This window comes from Wyeomyia smithii, chromosome 3 (assembly GCF_029784165.1).
Source record: "Wyeomyia smithii strain HCP4-BCI-WySm-NY-G18 chromosome 3, ASM2978416v1, whole genome shotgun sequence".
In the NCBI taxonomy this organism is placed as follows: domain Eukaryota; kingdom Metazoa; phylum Arthropoda; class Insecta; order Diptera; family Culicidae; genus Wyeomyia; species Wyeomyia smithii.
The window spans coordinates 257,620,257-257,642,047 of NC_073696.1; the positions used below are offsets into that span (position 1 = coordinate 257,620,257).

The 21,791-nt window shown below is 38.5% G+C and overlaps 2 protein-coding genes across 2 annotated transcripts; one reads left to right on the forward strand and one right to left on the reverse strand.

Moving 5' to 3' along the window:
* Positions 1-956: 956 nt before the first annotated feature.
* Positions 957-4,328, reverse strand: LOC129730165 (uncharacterized). The gene has a single exon (XM_055689269.1). It carries the CDS (start codon positions 3,844-3,846, stop codon positions 3,427-3,429), a length of 420 nt encoding a protein of 139 aa, XP_055545244.1. The 5' UTR covers positions 3,847-4,328; the 3' UTR covers positions 957-3,426.
* A 4,282-nt stretch (positions 4,329-8,610) lies between these two features.
* Positions 8,611-13,456, forward strand: LOC129730974 (protein maelstrom homolog). Its single transcript, XM_055690647.1, has 5 exons — positions 8,611-8,737; positions 8,944-9,146; positions 9,213-9,414; positions 9,470-10,371; positions 12,134-13,456. Exons 2-5 carry the CDS (start codon positions 9,000-9,002, stop codon positions 12,761-12,763), a joined length of 1,881 nt encoding a protein of 626 aa, XP_055546622.1. The 5' UTR covers positions 8,611-8,737; positions 8,944-8,999; the 3' UTR covers positions 12,764-13,456.
* The last annotated feature ends 8,335 nt before the right edge of the window (positions 13,457-21,791 follow it).

Below are 21,791 nucleotides of genomic sequence, written 5' to 3' on the forward strand. Positions count from 1 at the left end.
ACCTTATTATATATAACGGTTTGATATGAATAATCCGGAAATGAAATCAATCTAACGCTTCCACATTTGAAGTGCTTCACATCAGTTTTCAAAGTTTGCAATTAAATGTTTTGCAGAGGAGTGATGATTATAAAATTAGTTGACTCGTTTCTACTAAGATTGGTGAGACAATAACAATAATATTAAAAAAAAACCATGACTGTAGTTAGACAGGGCTTCAAACGAAATTTAGTTTTGCATATATGTAAATTATGTGCTCCAAACTCAGTCACTCAGCGACTGATGATTTGAAAATAGTCCTCAACCAAATTAGACAAAAATTAGAACAGCCACAGTTATAATTGATGTTGTTTGATTTATAAAATATAACATAAAAAGCAATGGAAACCATTGAAAACGATTTAAAATTAGCTCAGCAAATAAATCATTGATTTGTTTTCGGTGTGTATCAACAATTGCGCCAAAATATATCTATAGAACCACTTGCAAACAGACATCCTTCTGAAACTTAGCACTACAAACCAACCGTAATGCCATAATTTATCATACCTAACCAGCCAAGCACCAGATCGAGAGCAATTAAAGCAACTTACCAATGCCGGGTAACCACTTTCAAGCTATCAGACGAACGTCACGTTTCAAAATAAACCTTGGGCGGGGCTCACGGAGTGCAAGCGGTGATTCTTTCGTTCACACGAGAGATGATGCATTATTTACTCTTACCCAGTTTTGTAAATATCTAATGAACCTCTGTGGTTTGTTAGTACTAACAATACAGTAAGAAAAAAAACCTATAGTACCAGAGCTCTACGAAACGCAACACTGGGTGTATAACAAGCGAAAAATATTTGCAGCTCCCGACGGAAATAGAACTCAGACTCTCAATTACTGAAACCGAACTAACGCAGCAACTTTTTCTAAATAGAGGAAGTGATGAATAATCAATTAAAAGAAAGTTGTTTTCATTTAAATGTTTATTGAAGTAAATGTCTTACACACTAGTCGATATTGTAGTTCTTAAGAGATATAGGTTCCGGTAAGTCATATATCGTTATAAAATATATTTATATAATGTTCTTCTTAATACTACTGCAAACTTCAAACACATACAAAAACGAATCGAATAATTTATTCGTTGAATCAAATAACGAGTAGCAACCTAGTTAACCTAGGCGACGATATTGTTCTTTCCTCGTAGAAGAGAGTTATAATATTCCTCTACCAATCACCCTCTGAGTTTCTTGTTTGTTTTGGCAAAATGGAATGTTTTGCTATGGTTCGCTAAATGTGGAGAAGGAAATTAGGAGCGGAGCTGATGCTCCCTGTGTTCGTTTACAGCAGCGGACACGCTTAAGCTGTTATTTGATGGTAATACACTGTGTGTTTAATGTGAGTGATTGCTATTTACTACAATTTCTAAAAAATCATCATTGCTATTCTGGCTACAGAAACTTAATCCTAAATTCGTATGCAGAAATAAAATACAGAATAGTAACTTTCAGGTTCACTAACGTATAAATTAAAGGTTTAAATCTAGGCAGCAGTCTTGAATTAATATAAAGCTTATATTCACGTGATATTTTTTGTTTTAATTTCAAAGATTTGATTTTTTGTTACTTTTGTTCGATCATCTGAGTTTAATACTACGGTTCAACAAGAAATATGCTAACGAAATAGCTTCTACAGATTTATATATTTCGGCTTTCAATGGTCTCTGCAATCTGAATATTGCTAACAGGTAGGTAGCGTACGACCAATGGCAAAAAAAAAACAAATGCCACCGTAAGAAACATGAATGTAGCTGGATATTGCATAGCTTGCTCGAACATGGACATACATCAATTCCTGTTAAGGTAGCGAGTAAGTATATACGAATATGTAAATTCCACATGCTTGTATTCGTGTAAATATTTATGTATATATGCATACGCGACCAGTCACAGACAAGAAAGGTTCAACGTTTCCCGCTGACTGAGAACCCAAGTTCCTTAACCGGCAGTTCATTTCCCGTTGTCTGTGAGGTGGATGCTTATCTTTTGATTTTTTTTTCCTTCGCATAGTTTACTGGTTTAAATTTTATCTACGTGACTGTCTGATGCACGTTATACGTACTCGCTCACTCAGTGATTCCACAACCCAACCACCTACTGACCGTACGAAAAGGAAAACAAAAATGGTACAAGCACTAAAGTAACTCGTTCTTTCTGGTTGCTTTTAGAATCACAGCTAGTATTATTTTTTCCAATGATTAATGTATGTGTGTGTATGATAGTGCCTGCGTGTGGATAGCTTAATTAGTGTTACGTCCTGATAGACCCTATTGTTTCGATCTCATCGAGCAAAACATCGAAGGTACACATCTGCAATTAAGTCTACACGCATAGCCCAAATATTCGGCTGATCATGGTTGAGTAAAATTTTGTTTTTGTTTTTGTATATTTATGTGTTGCTTCGTTTTTAGATATCTAATTAAAATCTATGTGTATTAAGCACATATCACAGATTTGGATTAGATGATTTTGCAATATACCCTTTTTAGTACGATTTTGCTATCGTTTTGTTTGTTGCTTACTGTGATTTATAACTGGTTTAGAATATTCGATTATTGATGCACATGTTTACTCATTCTCCAAACTGTACGCTTGTCTGTTGCTGACTTAGGATTACGTAAGAGACCGGTTTGCGTTTTTTTGCTATGCTGCACGGTTCGGTTACAAATCAGCTTGGACGAACACCATTTTTAGTTGGTAGTTTTAGAGCAACGAAGCTTATCGAACCAAAAACCGATTGACTATTTCCACAATTGAACTAAAATATGTCTACCATTGTGCGGAGTCTTAGATACAAATTGCAAAAACAATAGAGACAAAAACGCTACCGAAAGCCCCAATAAACAAATCTAGTGCGTAGTGCATTTTTGTTCAAAGCTGCTGCTTTTTAGTTTGCTTGCCACTTTCCACTAACTTTAACGTGTAGATTCTAGATTACATAAATTGTGGGCTGCTTCCCTGTCGTTCGATAAATTATTACTTTTAAAAAAGTTTCCAATGGCACCCGTTTTACCTGGATGATATTCTGATATTGGTATTTTGGTCAATATACACTTACATATAACTTTCATAGGAGTTTGAAAACAAAGAACAAAATCTGTACACCATCCTGAACGAAATCGGTTCCGTTTCCCCGTCTCGCGGCTAGAAATTACCTCGGAGCACTGAGTGTACCACGCCTGGATCGGTTCCGTCCTCTGCCACTGCTTCGACTTGCTCGCTGCGGTGTACCGGAACGGTTGGGGAGTGGCGGCTTGGATGCGATTTGTAGTACACTATCCGATAGCGCCAGTTCCCCGTCTCCCACGCGTTCCTCGTCATTTTGTAGATCCGTATCGGCGTCCGGAGGTTCACTGCCGGATATTGGTGTGTCTTCTCATGAGCGGCCGTCGGAAGATTTGCTCTTCCGTAACGATTTTCGCAGCTTGTCTACCAACCGTGTGTGGAACTTATTCAAGCTGCTCTGGCTTCCGGAAGCGGGCTTCGGGCTGTCACCGGTGCTCGCCTTTGTCGGGCTGGTAATCAACGATGTCTGCGATGTACGCGACGAATTGCGAGAAAACTGCGGTCTTGAAGCTAGATGTGACATGTACATCGGATGACTGCGATGACGGGCCGGTGATCCAGCCATGAACTCGCTGCCCGGCGATGTTGACAAACTGGGACAGTCCGAGCGTGAGCTCTCGGAAATCTTGCGTGAATGGCACGAGCTTTGGTTGGAACATTCGGAAACAGGTCGCTGGCGACCCTTGTAGATATCGAACTCATTTTTCATCACTGGCATCATAAAAGCCATTTTATTGCGGTATTTCTTCTATTTTTTTCACTAGATAAATCAAACTGTTCCTTAGCAGGTAGATTTTTTGGCTCGCAAGCACTAACAATCCGTGACGCAATTCGTACAGCGTATCACGTACGCAATAGCTTCACGCGTAAAAATCAATACTTTTCGTCAGATCACTTGCCGAGTCGCTGATAATAAGATTTTGTCGTCTTTCTATTTACATCAAACTTTCTCCCAGTTGCGCAGCGAAAATTTTCCAACAGCACAAATCACCGCAAAACACAGAACGTATTTAGAATTTGCTGCAGTTCAGTTGTTTGTTTCTTCTGGACAACGTTGGCAAAAATGCTTTATAACCGGTTTACAATAACTCGCGAACTTTCTATTTTTCGTTTTCTTTGATGTGGTAACAATAAAAAAATGCTTATTTACCACTGCCACCGCTATTTCACGATCCGTTATCTTTAGTGTCTCGAACTTGAATGAGAAAAAGAGCTGCGGCGCAAGTGATTTTAATAGTGTTCATTCATACCGTCGCTCTGGCGAGTTCATTTGCCTGCTTGACGTGAAATTGCTTCAATACTACTGTTCGCGATGAATGTCTTCCTGTTTTCCAACGGTTTGCGCTTAATTGTAAGTGGTTGTAGGTTTTCGAATTAAATCTCATGTTTAATGTCACGCGATAACGCTTTGAATTCGTTTTTCAATAGCAATTAATATTCTGCTTGTCTTACTGATCAACCTGATCAATGTATTTATACGTGTGTGCCTGCATATAAAAAAGTTCTCAAAAAAGTTCGAAGAAAAATTTTTGCAAATTGTGCACGCCTTCATACTCCGCTGGAAGGTGACAAGCGAAAATACTACAAGGTATACAGCCCTAGGGTTGTATGGAATGGTGACGTGGGACTAAACACTGTAATTAATGTTTTTTTTTGTTACAAAATATACACAGTCTGCGGACAAAATCAATGTGTTTGCTCAGCGACTGTACGTATCTTATTTTCAGCCTCCCCTGGAAATCAATTTTTGAAATATATTCAACAACACTCGAAAGAATATCGTTTATATCTGACGATATTATTCTTGTAGTATTTTTTTGTGCAAACAACATGTATTTGACAAGGCAGAAGCATATCGTGCTTGTTGAAGAAGCACCAAGAATTTCTCATAATGCGTCAAAGTCAGAATTAACTCTATATCCTCGAAAACCAAATCCAATAATACTTACGTTATCATAATGAATGGTTAAGTCTTATTTAACTCTAATTAAATCAAATCTATAATATGGTTCTTTCTTTCAAAACAATATGGAAGCCCTTACAAAGGTTCATTAATTGGCAAACATAAAAATATATATATAAAAATAATTATTAACAAGTTCTAGCAAAAAATCGTAGCAATCCACAATTAAATTTTTATTTTTTGCTTGACTTTTTTTTTTCATTTGCCTACAACTACATTCGCTGTATTACGAAGACAGGTAATATACGTTTATTATGGTAAAGCTTGAATAATAATATATCATCTAACAATTTTGAGATGTAAAAAGAGTTTCTATATGAATCTTAATAAATAAACAAAAAAATCACAAGCATTTGCAGGCTCTTACTCTTCTATGAATGTATATATTTAGGAATTTACTCTTTTGATACTATCCGGGCACGATTATTTAGTGAATATCGAAGATAAAATTAAATAAATATCCGTTGCAAAAATTTACAATTCTTGTTGAGTAATTTATGGTAATCATATTTATGAGATAAACTTTCAATCACCATCAACAGCATTGCAGTTTTTCCTCAATTGCACACGAATAGAAATGTACGAACAAAAGTGTATCACTGCAATACGAATAGTACCGCTGCAGTACAAACAGTACCGCTGCAGTACGAATAGAAGTGTACCGCTGAAATGTACGTATAGAAGAGTACCACTGCAATCATAGACGGCGAGAGACTTGCGGTTCTTTACTCCACTGGTACTGTTGCTTTTACCGGCATTTTTTCTTTCAAGACATCAGTTTTTATTAGGTTCTTCAGAACCTAACACGCGAGTTTAGAAATTGTTCAAGGATGGGTATTGTTTCAAACTTTTAGGAAAACTTTTACCTTCGAGACATCATATAAATCTAAGCTCATGGAAGCAAAAATAAATTGACCTATTGGGACGGGGAGATTCTGTCAATTTTTACTTCGATATTGATACAGAGAATATCACAGGGAACGGATGGTGTCCATTCACGTTGTCTGTGCTAGGAATGCTCGCATGTAATTGGTTCATTATTCGCGCAAATTTGTTATTCAAACTTTTTATCAATTTTACCGCTTAGCAATGAAATTAGAGTAATAACTAGCATATTAAAAAATTGTTATACATTTAATCTATCCAACAACATATTGGTTATTGTTATCCATCATGTGGTTATGCTGTTATTAACGTTCAAAATCTGACGCAACATTTGCCAGTTTTATTTCCAATGTTACAGAATGCATCCCAGCATAGTAAACAAAGACGTAGTCCCACGTCAAAAAGGTCTTCACTTCGTCTCCCCGGGGAGGCTCGGGGCATTTGCCCCCTTGGCCCTCTCAAATTGCAGGCCTGAATGCAGATATATAAATCATACTAATAATTACAATAACAGGTTAATAATCTTTAATATAAAAGTGCTATAGACTACTCCCTTTGATAACGTTTGTATAACGTTCGAACAACAATTATTGAATGCTGCTATTGATTCGTAGCAGAGACATCAACTGGACATGTTTTTTAAACAAATATTTCAATGTAACAAAAATGCTTGAACTCAAAGAGCTGCGCTACACTGCCGGGTCTCGCTAATTTTGATGATTTAAAAATCATGCGTCAATATTAAATCAAAATAAGGTTATCTTCCCAGAGTTAAAGCACAGACTAACAGACGTAATACTGGAACCTAGCTCTATCGCCACAAAAAAAAACGATCACTTTAAATTTCCAATCGCCTGTGGGTCTGTGATGCAGTCTCATACATATTTTGTGGTTTCCCATTTGACGCATGCAGTAACACTAGCGCTGATGTCGAAATAAATGACGGCAGCAATGGTGCTAGTGTTACTAACGTAAAAAACTGGAATCATCCAAACGATGATTTTATTGAAAATTTGTTCGAAGTGTTATGTCTGTTAGTCTGTGGTTAAAGCTCAGTTTGAGCCGAAATACAGAAAATTAGTGAGACGACAAAGAACTCACCGTTACTTTCATTACAAAACGGGGCCACCCGTGAAGAATCATACAGCACTACGTCTCGATGTAAAATTTGACGCTCACAGTCACGGTGAGCGAGTTGTCGTTTCTCTAGTCTGCAGTATCTCTAAAGAAAATGAATTCCGTTCATTTTTTGTCTAGTAACTTGAAGGTTGTTGATAAAAACTAACATTACCAGTTTGTATCAAGAATTAACTGCCAGTGTTAGGTATTGTTAGTATTGTATTTGGTTGGATCGAACATTTAGACACATCTAGATAAGGTCATTCTGAGCCATAACTTTTGAAGAACTTTTTTATGGTTGTTGATAATGCGGGTTGAGCAACATGTACACAGTGAGGGCGCAAAACATAACGCTCACAGGTAGAACCGCATTTAGGTATGTGGGGCCCAGGGAGGCGAGCTCCTTTCAACATGTCAACAAAGGAACAAATATTGTGTTAGTTTTGTTAATGAAACCTTGCACACGTATTTGGCTTAGCAAACTGAGCATTTTTCACAGATGGAGAGATTTTTTACACCCATGAGATATATTCTAAAAGGGCGTATGCCTTAGCATAGGTTTTATTCGAAGCATTGTAGCACAGAAACCGTTGGTTGTATAGAAAAACTGTCTGAAAAAGGGGTTGTTGGGAATTAAAAATGCATCATAAAAAAAATATACACTGTACAAGAAAAAATTTTTGACCAAAAAAAAATAAAAATAAACATTAAATTTCAATTAAAAAAAGAGTTGAATTTTTTTATTTTTTTAAAAGAAACTTGACATTAAAACGCAACTTCAAAAAATAAGTCCAGGATGGAGAAATGGAAAATATTTTGTTATGGTAGATTAATTTTTTTATAATAATTCTAATTCAAACATTTTTCAAAATATTTGTATTCTGATGATTTTAAAACATGCAGAGAGTCATTTTGAATCAAAAAATGATAATTAACATTCTAAAGGCATCGGCTTTCAAGTTATTTCTAATTTTAGCTCGAAAAATTATAATTATTTAGGAAAATACACGTTTTTTTTTAATTTGTCCGTGGTTCTCCAGCAAAAACCATGCGTTCATTGGAAAAATATACAATTCATTCTTTGACAACAAAACGGTTGGATAAATAACTCAAGCGCTGTACCTTAGCCTATGTGTGTGACGACAAAAGCAAGCTAAATGTGTGTGATGACAAAAGCAAGAATAAAGAAAAAGGGAAATATTTCCTTTCTTCTTTATCTCGCGCCAACGCACTTTCGTAGTCCAGAATTTAATTTAAAAATTCAGAACGTAGAAATTAAAAGCATGTGGAATAAGCACGTGCGGTAATGGGGTTGAAGCTGACAAATTTTACGGTGCGCTTCGGGCAGCACGCCAGGTCAATACTGGGTCCATGTCTGGCGAATAAAGAGCTGTTAGGTTGCTTCCAGGTCAAAACGAGAGCTGGTGAAATAAATCGCTATAAATTTCCTCCTCACCTCTCTTTTATGCTCATTGGTCTCCAAGACAGTGGTGTTCTGTCGGTAAAACAGAGCATTTCGAAAATTCATGCGCTGTCTTCTTGTCATAAACGAAGGCGCGTTTCATCGTTTTTGCAGGCTTTGCTCGCTTTGCTTCATCAGTCGTGTTTGTCGGGAAACGTTGTGGATCGTTTTGCGTATCATATTTTTAACCAGGTGAACTCCATATAATTTAAAATACTAGTCGTTAATCGTTCAACTGTAGCTTTGATGCTGCATTAGAAAAATTAATTACTCAAGTAGTAACGATAATGAACGATCAACATGAAACCAGTGTCGTCTTTCTCCATGACTGACAAAACCGATGAAAATTTGGCAGACATCTTTAATCAGTGGTTCTTTTTTATTATATATGTTGACAGCATCACAAAGCCGGAAGTTTGAAACCAGTTTTAATTTTGAAAATTAACGTACCGCGATGCCACCTAGAAAAAACAAAAGACATCAGCCTAAAGGGCCTTACTATTTCTTCATGATGGAGTTCAAGAAGAAGCAGGAAGCCGATGGACATGTCTTCCGAGGAGGTGCCCACGAGGTTCAGCTGAAAGCATCACCATTCTGGAATGTAAGTGGAAGTTTACAACTTGCTGTGTGTGTCAATATTCCATGTTAAATTTGTCGTGTTCTCCAGGCATTATCAGAGGATGATAAGGAACCTTACAAGAAAATGGCTCGCGAACACAGAGAGTGGCTCCGTGAGAATGGCGAAAAGTATACCTCGCAAGGTGTTCCGCTATCAATGGTGGAAGCGGAACAAAAAGCAAAACAAGAAAAATCGACAACGATTCGTAATACGATAACTACTATGCTAGAAACGGCTGTCGCAAACAATGGTAAGTTTAATCCAATCTGCGCTGGTTATTTGAAATTTACACCAATATTTTGCAGCACTTGAAAAACAAGAATTTTATTTTATCTCGTTTGCTTACTTTTGCGTTACATCCGGAGGGACATATATTCCGGCAGAAATGGGATTGGTTCGCTATAGTCTTAAGGATGGCGTTATGGATAAATTACATATGCTGATCAATCCGGGAAAACTCCCGCTAGGTATGGCTTACGATGCTAAAATACATTCAGAGCAAGACCATCAGCTCAAGATTCCTCCGGATGCGGAGGGCGAAACGGATAATGATGAAATTATTTTAAAGTTGTTCAGTTTCCTGTCTCAACAGGAGAAAATGCCTCCACTGTTTACTGACTCGAACGACATTCGAATGGTGGAGAACATCCTAAAAGGAATACTAAATCAGGGAGCAATGGATGAAAATACTCTGCTTGTTTGCCCATTGTCGGAGTTATTTTACCATTTGAAGCTAGCAACCGAAAGTTTCGGCTTGGATATCAAGACATTCCCTTCGGTACATATTGCTCAGGCTATTATCCAAAAAGATGTGTACGAGTACACGAAAGATATTGCTTGCGAGCGTCATGAAGAGATGGGCAACGGTAAATATTGCCCCCTATCGAAGTGCGTCCGTTGGGCATTTATCATCTCCGACAGTTGCTGCCTAGATCTGAGCATCGAAATGAAACCTGGTCGCCATTTGCCCAAGAACGCTGACACGGCACTTTGCTCGACCACTCTGGGAGATACCAGTTCGTTTATTAGTGCTCAGTTTGATAATTGCTCTTTTGTGTCCTCGTCGGAAGTCACGCACCTGACCAACCCGAAGTTGCAGAAACTGAGCAAAGGGCACTATGATTCGTTGGATTCCCATGGTCGGAAAATACCGAAGGCGGGTTCGTCCTCTTCCTCAGGATACTATGAACATGATCGGAGAGTTAAGGTAAGTAATATGATACCTGTGCTATAATTTTTCATCTGCAATGTTCGTGATGTAATTTACTTCATTATTTTGTGCAATTATTCTATTCTTACTATGTTTGTGATATGTGTAAGTGTATACTATATAAGTCGCTTTTTATGTGCTTTTTTATTTTATTACGGATTTCGATATTCACACGTTTTTACGCAATTTTTCTAGGAAAGTAATTTTTTACGCGATTTGTTTTTTATCCATTTAAATTATATTTTAAAATCGCTTAGTTTCCTTAATCCAATTCACTGATTTGACCTGACCTTTTTGTTTTTTCCTGATTTTTTTCCGATCTGCAGAAGGAAGTAGTACTGTGCTTAAGTCTTTTTCGGAAGTCTTTGCAGACATGATCGCATGACAAAATCTTCATAGAAATAGTATTTTTAACGCGGACTTCGGAATTCACGCGCTACGTAAAAAGCGACCATGTACTTGATTGTACTCTACTTCGGTAAAACTTGAAAATTTGTGTCCCTTTCTAAATCGTGCTTGGTTTTTGTACAATTGTGAAAACGATCGTTTTGTTTCCTTTTTACTGCAGCGCTTTACACCGTATAGCCGAGAAAACAAATATTTGTGTCGATATTACGCTCCAGTATTGCCCAATACGGGAAAATTGAAGATGCCGAAAGTATCCCTGTATCCAAATCGTGCACGAAATTGGGCGGATCACGAACTTCCGAAGCAATTGTTACATTAATTTGTTAAAAATCATTTTTTATTTTATCTTTAACCAGAGCATTCCAGTTTTGTTGAACAAATAAATTCTATTATCTAAATTGTATACACTATAATATCGGAAAATGGAGCAACCAATTAGAGACAGCTTCCAAGTTGTGTGTACTATGGTTGCCATTTTCCATGATGTTATTTAGAAATAGATCGCAAAAAAGAAATCATATCGTCCCTGCAACTAACTAAACAACATTGAGCAAGCTAAGACGCTCCGTTATGCCGCCAGGATTGGTCCTCCTAAGCCACCTAGAGGTCGCTGATGTTGCTGCGCCGCATTTAGACCCTTGGGTTGCCTGTTCTGCTTTGTCCCGATGGATTTTAGCAAATGTTTCTATGCCGTTTTCGCTGGTATTTTTCACGTCCGTGATTTCATACTGAAGCTATGATCCTATTGACTTGAAGACCATATAAAACTTGATTATCAGAACCATGTAAATAATAAAATGATCAATTTGTTAGTTCAGAAATCTTTTGCATGGATAATGAAACACTTTTCACGCAAAAATAGCTCTTGACATAGCAAATCAGACATTCACTCTTATTCGTGTTCACAGCCAAATCACATTTGGTCGAAAGTATCGAAAATTTGCAGTTCCATATTTGTTTGAATCAAATCAAACGCTCGAACCTGAAACAAGTATTTTTCTACAAACTCGAAAACTCGACTGAGTATCTTACATTTAACACATGAAGTACAATTTGACAAAAGTCCATAGAATTTTATCCATTCTATTTCCACTTGTGTTATAGTATACGCGTGTAGAGTGGTTCCTACATTTAAACTAGTTCACTGAAATCTCCAATGTCACACAAAGTATTAATATAAGTAGTAACCGATCATCCGTCTCACTATCTCAGCTTGCATAACTTATTTTAACTAACTGAAAAATATTCTTTATTGCCAATCTCAACACTCAACATTCGCAATACAAAAATAGTAAACATCAAGTACCTGCATAAAACACATAAAAATTAAAAGCGATTTTTTTACTTACAGATTAAAGATGAGTATCCAGCGCTCAGTGACTCCATGAAGTATGAAACAACTAGTAGCTACTCTAGCAGTAGCCGCCGGGACGACAAGAACCCATGGGGACGCTCGTCCACATCCTCGTCGTACGACCGATACGATCGCGACCGAGGCAGTAGCCGACACGATCGTGACCGAGAGAAAGACCGGGAGCGGGAGCGCGACCGCGAACGCGAACGTGAGCGTGAACGAGATTATGAACGCGAACGGGATCGTTATCGCGATTCCAGCGATCGTCGCCGCGATTCTGACGAGCGTCGCCGCGGTTCCAGCGAGCGTCGTCGTGGTTCCGAGGATCGTCGTCGCGATTCCATGGATCGCTATCGCAGCGAAAGCAGCCGCAGCAGCGCTGATCGTTCTTACCGTGTCAAGCGCGAGCGAACCTCTTCGGAATCCGATTCCGATGACTTGGGTTCACGATCATCGCGATCGCTTGACCCGCACCGGGCTGTCGGAGGATACGGTCGAGGTTCACTGTATGCGGCCGCAGCTGCTGTGTCTCGCTCTCCGCCGAGTAGCATTAAAGGATTTTCCGCTAGTGATTTCCCCGAGCTGGGAGCGGTTCGCAGTGCTGGACGTGGTCAGCTTAGTAAGTAAGCGATAAAGTATGAAACATTTGACAACCGGTTTTATCCGGGCCGCCAGTCATTCACGACTGCTAGATATACCTATTGCATGCATGTTTTTGATTCTCCAACCGGACGAATCAACTCGTGACTTTATATGGCAAGTTCTAATTGTATATTAAGTTTTCAAAGTTTTTAATTTGTCTGCCGGTTTTTCGTTTTTGTGCCGTTTTTTTTTCTAAAAGTTTTGTTTTATGAATCATTGTATAACATTTTAACGAGTTAACAATCCACAATTGGTAATATTGTGACCACCAATTTTTGAAGAAGGATTATCAATTTCTGCCATTAGGTGTCATTCTACGAAATACATATACATATTTTTTTTATATCTGCCAATCATTAAGCTTCACGTTGAAATGAATTCCTACTAGATCCAACATCGTAAATTGATAAAATTTGAAAGATATTCTACTACTATGAAAAAAAAATACGTCTTTTCAACGGTGACAAACCTCACTGGTTGTATGTCAAACAAATATAATTGTAATAATAATAGAAAGTAGAAACTAGCTTTAGAAGGAACAGAAAAGAAATGTGGAAAGAAAAGTTTTGATACTAGAAGTCGAAAGTGCATTGAATAAAAAGTGTTCGACTTGCTCGTGAAGCAGATTTATTCTGATAACACAATAAAGCGGCGTACGCCTTCAAGAATGAGCGAAAAGATTTGTTTTATTTTCGTTGATCGAACGCCCATTTTATAATAGCTAACCGAACTGAAACTAAATAAAACATAAACATGGGGTGAAAACAATCACAAAATAGTACAAAAATAAATATGAATTGCAAAACCTATTAATTAAATTTATCAGTGCGTCTCCTTGATATTTTCTGCAGTCCATCAAGATATGCTGGACGTACACGGTGGTCCCACAACATTCGCATTCAGGTGGATTAGGAACATATGGCTAAGCTCCGTTAAGATCCGTTGGTCTGCCGCATGTTTACTTATTGGCGTAACTAATCCTAGGGGGGATTAATTTGCTTTATTTTTTATGCAAAAACGGTATAGCAAGTTTTTTTTACTTTTTGTATTTCTCTTGGGTGAAGAAAAAACATGTATAGATGGTTGTAGTTTTGCTTGTTCTCTATTGAGTCTATTCCTGCTGATACAATTCAACTCTCGGGAGGGCTACAAAAATCCTAGGGGGCCCCCTATCCTCCCGTAGGTACACCAATGTGTTTACTGTCGATTCATGGGTTGGTTATCTTTATCTCGCGCAGTTTTATGTTCTATGATGCGTATATTTGATTCCATGGTTGGTATAGGGATCTCCGGGAATCTAGCAGAATTAGACGTTTCGGTTCCCTATGGCTTTCCCGATGCTTTGGATCTAGGGGTGACTAGATCTACCGGAATGGAGAGCAGATGAGCGACTAGCAAAATCTCTCAGGATGGCTATTGGCGTCGAGCGCCGAGACTTAAGTGTCATGTAGCGTAACCCTCCGCAGAGAAGAAACTACAGTGTCGTGGTAGAGCTTCCGATTTGGAACATGCCTAATCCAACTGTGTCGTCGCCCTTCAAACCCGTCAGTATAGAGCAGGATGTATCCATGGAAACGTCACTCAACTACTTCATGTACTACGGGGCGAACCTTATCCGAAGGATCTAATGTGTGACTTTACGTCCCATATGATGAGCGGTTTCAGGGCGTTCCATTCCCAGATCGCCGGTAGATGTTGGGAATGGTCGAATTGTGTTTTTCCAGTGAATAGATCTGAAGTTTTGTGGACCACCGAGAAGTTCGATGCGTCGCAGTTTTTTTCTTGCAGTCCGACTGTCGCAGTCGCCAATCCTATATATTTGCAGAAGTGAGGAATGGGCTAGGCAGTCTTGCTCTAACCGTGGTCAGAAAACGTAGTATACTGCCGTGGGCTTAGTTTTTTACGTAATACTATAGTATAAATAGTCCACTTCAAAATGCTAGTTACCGTTTTTAAAAATATTGAAAAATAACTGAGAAATATCAAAGACAAGAAGTGACGTTAGCGCCATTTTATATAGAAATGACGATGAGATAGGAGTGCTGCGATGCTTCTGGAGCGATTTTGTTTCTGGCTCTTACGTCAAAACGCCAGCCCACGGCAGTATAGTGGTATAGTATTTCGGCCAATCTACAGTTGGCTCTAAAGCCAAAAGTTCGGTCTAAGGAAACTCCCAAGCTTTTAGTTGGTTAGTTTTTTGAACAGCGATGCGGTCAATAGTTTTGTCTTTCTTTGGTTGTCGGTGAATATTGGGACTACCGTAGAAGATGGTGGATTTGACCGACGAAATTGCAAAGCTGATGCTTTTTGCCCATTTGGCGACCGCGTTGACTGCAGTTTGTAGTTTTCGAACTAGCCGTTGATTTTTAGAGCCAGATGTCATCGAATCTGGACTCCGTAAGGAACAGCTTGAAAGACCGGTTGCATTGCCACGAGGAATAGAGTGACCGATAGAACAGAGCCTTGTGGGACTCCGATCTCAAGTGTATCCCTTTCCGACCGAGCCCACACAATTGTGTAGGTAAAAAATGACGGAAAACAAAATCTAAATCGAAGCAATTCCTATATAGAAACATTTGCTTGATCCGCTTTTTTATTTTTTGTAGCAGCTTCGATGTTGACACTAGCGTTGTGAGCAATAAAACAATGGATAGGACGTTCAAAAAGCGAGAGAAAAGGTTTTGTTTAAGTCACCTTCTACCTACGCAATTATATTGGCCCGGTCGGAAAGGGGTATACATATGTGATAATTGTCCTACTACCGCTACATGAAACGTACGGTTCGATAGGAAGCTGGCCAGTATGTTAAATAGCCGTCCAGATGCACGCCATTTGTTTATTTGTAAAAATTACATCAACAGGCCTTGTGGCCGAAATGATTTTTTTATACTAAAAATTACGTGCTAAAGTCAAGAAGCGGTTCTTCAGCATCTCGCGGCTGGTGTCGAAATCAACGCATTTAACGTAACGATTCAAATGGCACTGCAGACCAGTTATCATGCTGAAGCTGCTGTAGTTCGTTCGCCTCTTCGAAACGTGAAGAGGTTATTTCGCAACATGCCTGTCGACGAGTCTGCATCGCTGTTCGTAGCTAAGTAGTCGAAAAGGGTCGTTACGCGGAAGTCTTCGGAGAGCAAAACGACCAAATCTTCATTGTACTGACTCGATTCTGTTTACTCCGTCAGATAGTAGGGATAGATAGTAGATATTCCACACTGAAGCGCAGTATTTTAAGTTCGAGTGACAGTCGAGGGTGTGGGAGTCGAAAATTGACGTCGTTCGAGTAGAACAGAATTATCAAAGGCCCTAGATATCTGCCTTGCAGAACTACTAAACGCTGATCAGAAAAATACGACTGAAACCAGTGAAACAGTGGGCCTCAAATGCAAAACTTTTCGAGTTTCGCCTCGGCGATTGGGTGGTTCAGTTTATCAAAAGCAGCAAAGTGTCTCAACCAGCTTACAGAGAGACAAACACACTTCCAGCTCACCCCACATCTGATAGAAACAAGAGGGGTGAATCACTCTACAGAGAAAACGCAGAAATACACAACAGTGTCCACTGGCGAGTAGTCCGGAAGTTGAAAAAAAAACCTACCGGGCAAAAGTGTAGTCCTCGTGTAGCTACACTGCGAAAACGAATTCCACCAGAGTAAATTCGACCGGCACGAGCGGCACGAGCAACGCAGTCTATGTTTTTTTTCCAATCTCTTTTCCTCTTCCGCCATGCTCAAGAAACCAACTGTGAAACGCACCGTAGATAGCTCTGCAGTGTAATTATTGTGCGTGATGTCCACACGTGTGAGAAAAAACACCATAGTTCATTGTCTCGCAAGAGAGAGATTTCAGATTCAACCGCAGTGCTTTCAGGAAGCTCAGCAGATAAAAATCGTTTGTCGCTCTCTTCTAGCATGAGCGTTGATTTGCTCTACGAGGGTGTCCAAGTCGACTAAAGCAGCGGGTTGCCATTGCAGACTATCCCGGAAAAAATATTCCGAGAGGGAAGTGATCACTTTTGTGCGTGTCGGGTATGACATTCCAGACTACTTTTGGGACTTGTGAATCCAACAGAGCCACTAGCAAGATTCAAGCGAATAGGAGAACCATCGTTGAAGATGACAAGTTTTCTCATGAGAGCGATTACGGGGATAAACCAACTGGAAATCTGCACGATAAGAATCCCATCCCATGCAAAGTAATGAGCGCTGAAGTCTCCTAGTGCCAAAGCTGGTTCAAGTAGCTGCTCGAGAGGCTCTTCCAGTTGGTCTGATGTCTCTTGAGTTAGGCGGAAGGTAGATTGAAACCACTGTGACAGCCCTGGATATCTGCATGCGATCCGCTATCGGCTGCAAGGTAAGCTAGAGGGCTTTGGTGTCCGCTGTAACTGTTTCGTTGGTGTCTTCTGAATTGTGAGATGTCGATGCCGCTGCAGATTTTGGGAACATGATATTCTACGAACCGGGCTTGCCCACTGCCGTCTCGGTTGAATATTCGATCAAGGAGTTGTAAATTTGACTAGCAATTGAGACGGCGGAATTGGATCTCTCCCGTTGTCGACTGTTTTGTTGGTCTTACTGCGCCTAGCTCGCTCGACTTTGGCGCAATTCACGTAAGGATCGAAGCTGTTTCCAGCCGAGTTTCCAGCGTCCGCATCCACGAGAGTAAGGCAGTCATTAACGGATGATTTCATTGATATAGCATATTCCGCGCAGGTTTGGATGAAGTTTACATTTCGGTTACAGTGTTTGCACGTCGCCACCTGCCCGCGCTAGGTGATGAGTGTCTTTGTCCATATGTTCGCATGATTGGATCGTTTTGGTGAGGGCCATTCCTAGAATACGAACACTATTGGATACACCGGGCCAAAAATCTTTCCAGGTCTCTTCTCGCACAGAGTGAATTTGTCCGTATTCATTCATCCTTTGCACCAGTTGATGGTTGGTAATTTTCGGTCGAATGTCGTGGATCCTAACCTCAATTGTGCCGTCCTCCATGAATAGAGAAATGCGGTAGCGTTCTCGGTCGTGTTCCAGCTCGTATTGCATGTTATGACTGGGGATAATTTTTTTTTTTTTTTTAAGGGGGGATTTGTTAGTAGCTTAAGTATTTATGATAAATATTAGTAAATAATGAGTATGTGTGTCCAATCACAAATGGTGACTTCTCAACACTGTTAGAAATTTGTAATTTTAATTGTTAGGATTTGTTTGCTTTCGCAATTAGGACTTATCATTCGTAGGGATTCAAACCTACTTGTCAGAAAAGGGGAAGTAAACTTACAACTAACTTATTGGCTATAAAGAGAGCTTATCGTAGCAATTGAGGATTGCAACGATTTTTGTCGAAAATTGTTAATAATTTTATTTGACATAGCTTCTAATGGTTCAACACCAGTAAGTCTATGTAATTCGAGTGTACCAAACCAAGGAGGACGCTTCAAAATCATTTTCAGAATTTTATTCTGAATCCTTTGGAGCGTTTTCTTCCTTGTTGAACAGCAACTTGACCAGATCGGTACAGCATAAAGCATTGCTGGTCTAAAAATTTGTTTGTAAATCAAAAGTTTGTTATTTAAACAAAGTTTAGAATTCCTGTTAATGAGAGGATATAAACATCTCGTATATTTGATGCACTTGGCTTGTATACTCTCAATGTGCTCTTTGAAAATAAGTTTTTTATCATAAATTAGTCCCAAGTACTTAACCTTGTCGGACCAACTTAAAATAACCCCATTCATCTTGACAACGTGATTATTGTTTGGCTTGAGGAAAGAAGCCCTAGGCTTATGCGGAAAAATTATCATTTGAGTTTTAGAAGCATTGGGAGAGATTTTCCACTTTTGCAAGTAGGAGGAAAAAATATCTAAACTTTTCTGCAATCGACTGCATATGACACGAAGACTTTTTCCTTTTACGGAAATGCTTGTGTCATCGCAGAACAATGACTTTGTGCATCCTGGAGGCAAATCAGGAAGATCTGAAGTGAATATGTTGTACAGGACTGGACCCAAAACTGAACCTTGAGGCACACCTGCTCTGACAGGAAATCTATCAGATTTTGAATTCTGATAGACAACCTGCAGAGTTCGATCAGTAAGATAATTTTTTAAAATTTTGATTAGGAAAATTGGAAAATTAAAAGTTTGCAATTTCGCAATCAAACCTTTATGCCAAACACTGTCGAATGCTTTTTCTATGTCTAAAAGAGCAGCTCCAGTGGAATAACCTTCAGATTTGTTAGCTCGTATCATACTAGTAACTCTGAGCAATTGATGAGTTGTGGAATGCCCATGGCGAAATCCAAACTGTTCATTTGCAAAAATTGAATTTTCGTTGATGTGTGACATCATTCTGTTAAGAATAACTCTCTCAAACAGTTTACTTATTGAAGAAAGCAAACTGATTGGTCGATAACCTGAAACTTCAGCTGGGTTCTTATCCGGTTTTAAAATGGGAGTAATTTTTGCATTTTTCCATAATTTGGGTAAATATGCAATTTTGAAGCAGCAATTGAAAATTTTCACTAAAAGATCCATTGTGCTCTCAGGGAGATGTTTGATTAGTATATTAAAGATTCCATCGCCACCAGGTGCTTTCATATTTTTGAAATTTTTAATAATTGATTTAATCTCATTCAAGTTAGTTTCAATTATTTCTGCAGGTAAAAAATTCTGGGAAGAAATTAAATCAAATTGACGTGTGACTTCATTTTCAATTGGACTCACAAAATTCAAATTTGAGTTATGAACACTCTCAAACTGCTGAGCAAGTCTTTGAGCCTTTTGTTCATTGGATACAAGAAAACGTTCACCATCTTTTAAAACTGGAATAGGCTTTGAAGGTTTCTTAAGAATTTGCGACAGCTTCCAAAATGGTTTTGAATATGGTTTCAATTTTTCAACTTTAGTCTCAAAATTTTGATTTCTCAGAAGAGTAAATCTATGTTTAATCTCTTTCTGTAAATCTTTATAAATAGTTTTAAAAACAGGGTCACGAGAACGTTGATATTGACGTCTGCGGACATTTTTCAAACGAATTAGAAGTTGAAGATTTTCGTCAATTATTGGTGAATCAAATTTCACTTGAGCCTTTGGAACAGAATAATTCCTGGCATCAACAATTGCACATTTTAATGCTTCCAAAGCGGAATCAATATTCACTTCGTTTTGCAAATCAAGCTCATTATTGAAATTTCTCTCAATATAATTTTTGTATCTTTCCCAATTAGCTTTGTTATAATTAAAAACAGAGCTCATAGGGTTTAAAACTGATTCATGGGATAAAGAAAAAGTTATTGGAAGATGGTCAGAATCAAAGTCAGCATGTGTGATCAAATCACTACATACATGACTTTGATCTGTTAGCACCAAATGAATTGTTGAAGGGTTTCTTACAGAAGAAAAGCATGTAGGACTATTCGGAGACAAAATAGAATAGTATCCTGAAGAACAATCATTGAATAAAATTTTGCCATTGGAATTACTTTGAGAATTATTCCATGAACGATGTTTAGCGTTAAAATCGCCGATTATGAAAAATTTCGAACGATTTCTGGTGAGTTTTTGTAAATCACCTTTAAAATAATTTTTGAGCTCGCGTGTGCATTGAAATGGTAAATATGCTGCGGCAATAAATAAAATCCCAAGTTCAGTTTGAACTTCAATTCCCAAAGTTTCAATAACTTTCGTCTCAAGATGGGGAAGAGCACGATGTTTGATTCGGCGATGAATAACAATTGCAACTCCACCGCCGGAACCCTGAATCCTTCATATCTATGAACCACGTAATTGGGATCATATTTTAATTTTATGTTAGGTTTCAAAAATGTTTCAGTAATAATTCAATATGCACATTATTTACTGTTAAAAAATTAAAAAGCTCATTCTCATTGGCCTTCAATGAGCGAGCATTCCAATTTAATATTTTAATTGTTTTATTTAAAATCATTGCTAAATTTTAAATTAGAAACAATTTTAATAGTAAAATTTGTGCCTATTTGAATGGCTTCAAACATTGATTTTGCCTGCAACATGGCGTTCATAAGATCGAACATTGCCTGTTGCAAAAAAGAAAGTTTACCTGCCGTAATAGGCCCCAGGCCGTTGACATTAGAAAAAATATTTTCGGTAGCAATATTAGCTGGAGTGATAGGTGTACAATTATTTTCTAGCGTGTTTTGCTTACCCATATTAACGGTCATTTTCGAACTACCAACAATAGGCGGTATAATGTTCGAACTACCTGTAACCTGTGCATAAGTTAAACGGGTATGCAAAGGAGTAGGTAAACTATGCGTCACTGGTACGCTTGGAGAATTTTGTTTTGAAGTTGGTTTTAATTGAGAAATTGAATTTTGTTTACCTTGCCTTGCCTTAACAATTGCTAAACGGACTGGGCATTGATAAAAATTTGACATATGGTTGCCGTTACAATTCGCACAGCGAAAATTTTTACTCTCTTTCACAGGACATGTGTCCTTTTTGTGAGAAGAGTCTCCACAATTAAGACATTTTTGGTCCATGTTACAGAATTTGGAACCATGGCCATAACGTTGGCAAGTACGGCATTGGGTGATATGCTTTTCACCTCCGCCATACTTCCTATAAGTTTCCCACTTTACACGCACATTATACAAAGCATGTGCTTTTTCAAAAAATTTTAAGTTGTTAACCTCGTTGCGGTTAAAATGAATTAAATAATTAACAAGGGAAATTCCAGTTCTCTGACTATTTTCGCCTCGTGTGATTTTTGTTTCATTAGAATTACTTGGGTAGGGGCTATGCCAAGTAATTCTGTTAAAGTAAGTTTGATCTCATCAACGGTTTGATCGTTGGTGAGACCTTTCAAGACAACCTTGAACGGCTTGGCGTTCTTGGTGTCATATGTAAAAAATTTGTACATCTTGTCAGTTAAATACTGAACAAGACGATCACGACCCTTTACTGAGTCGGCTAATAAGCGGCATTCACCTTTACGGCCAATTTGATAGGTAACTTTAACGTCAGAAACAAACGT

Coding starts and splice junctions, on each gene's coding strand:
- LOC129730974 (XM_055690647.1), top strand. CDS start 9,000: ATGCCACCTAGAAAAAACAAAAGACATCAGCCTAAAGGGCCTTACTAT. Junction 9,147..9,212: donor AAGCATCACCATTCTGGAAT/GTAAGTGGAAGT, acceptor CGTGTTCTCCAG/GCATTATCAGAGGATGATAA. Junction 10,372..12,133: donor AACATGATCGGAGAGTTAAG/GTAAGTAATATG, acceptor TTTTACTTACAG/ATTAAAGATGAGTATCCAGC.
- LOC129730165 (XM_055689269.1), bottom strand. CDS start 3,846: ATGGCTTTTATGATGCCAGTGATGAAAAATGAGTTCGATATCTACAAG.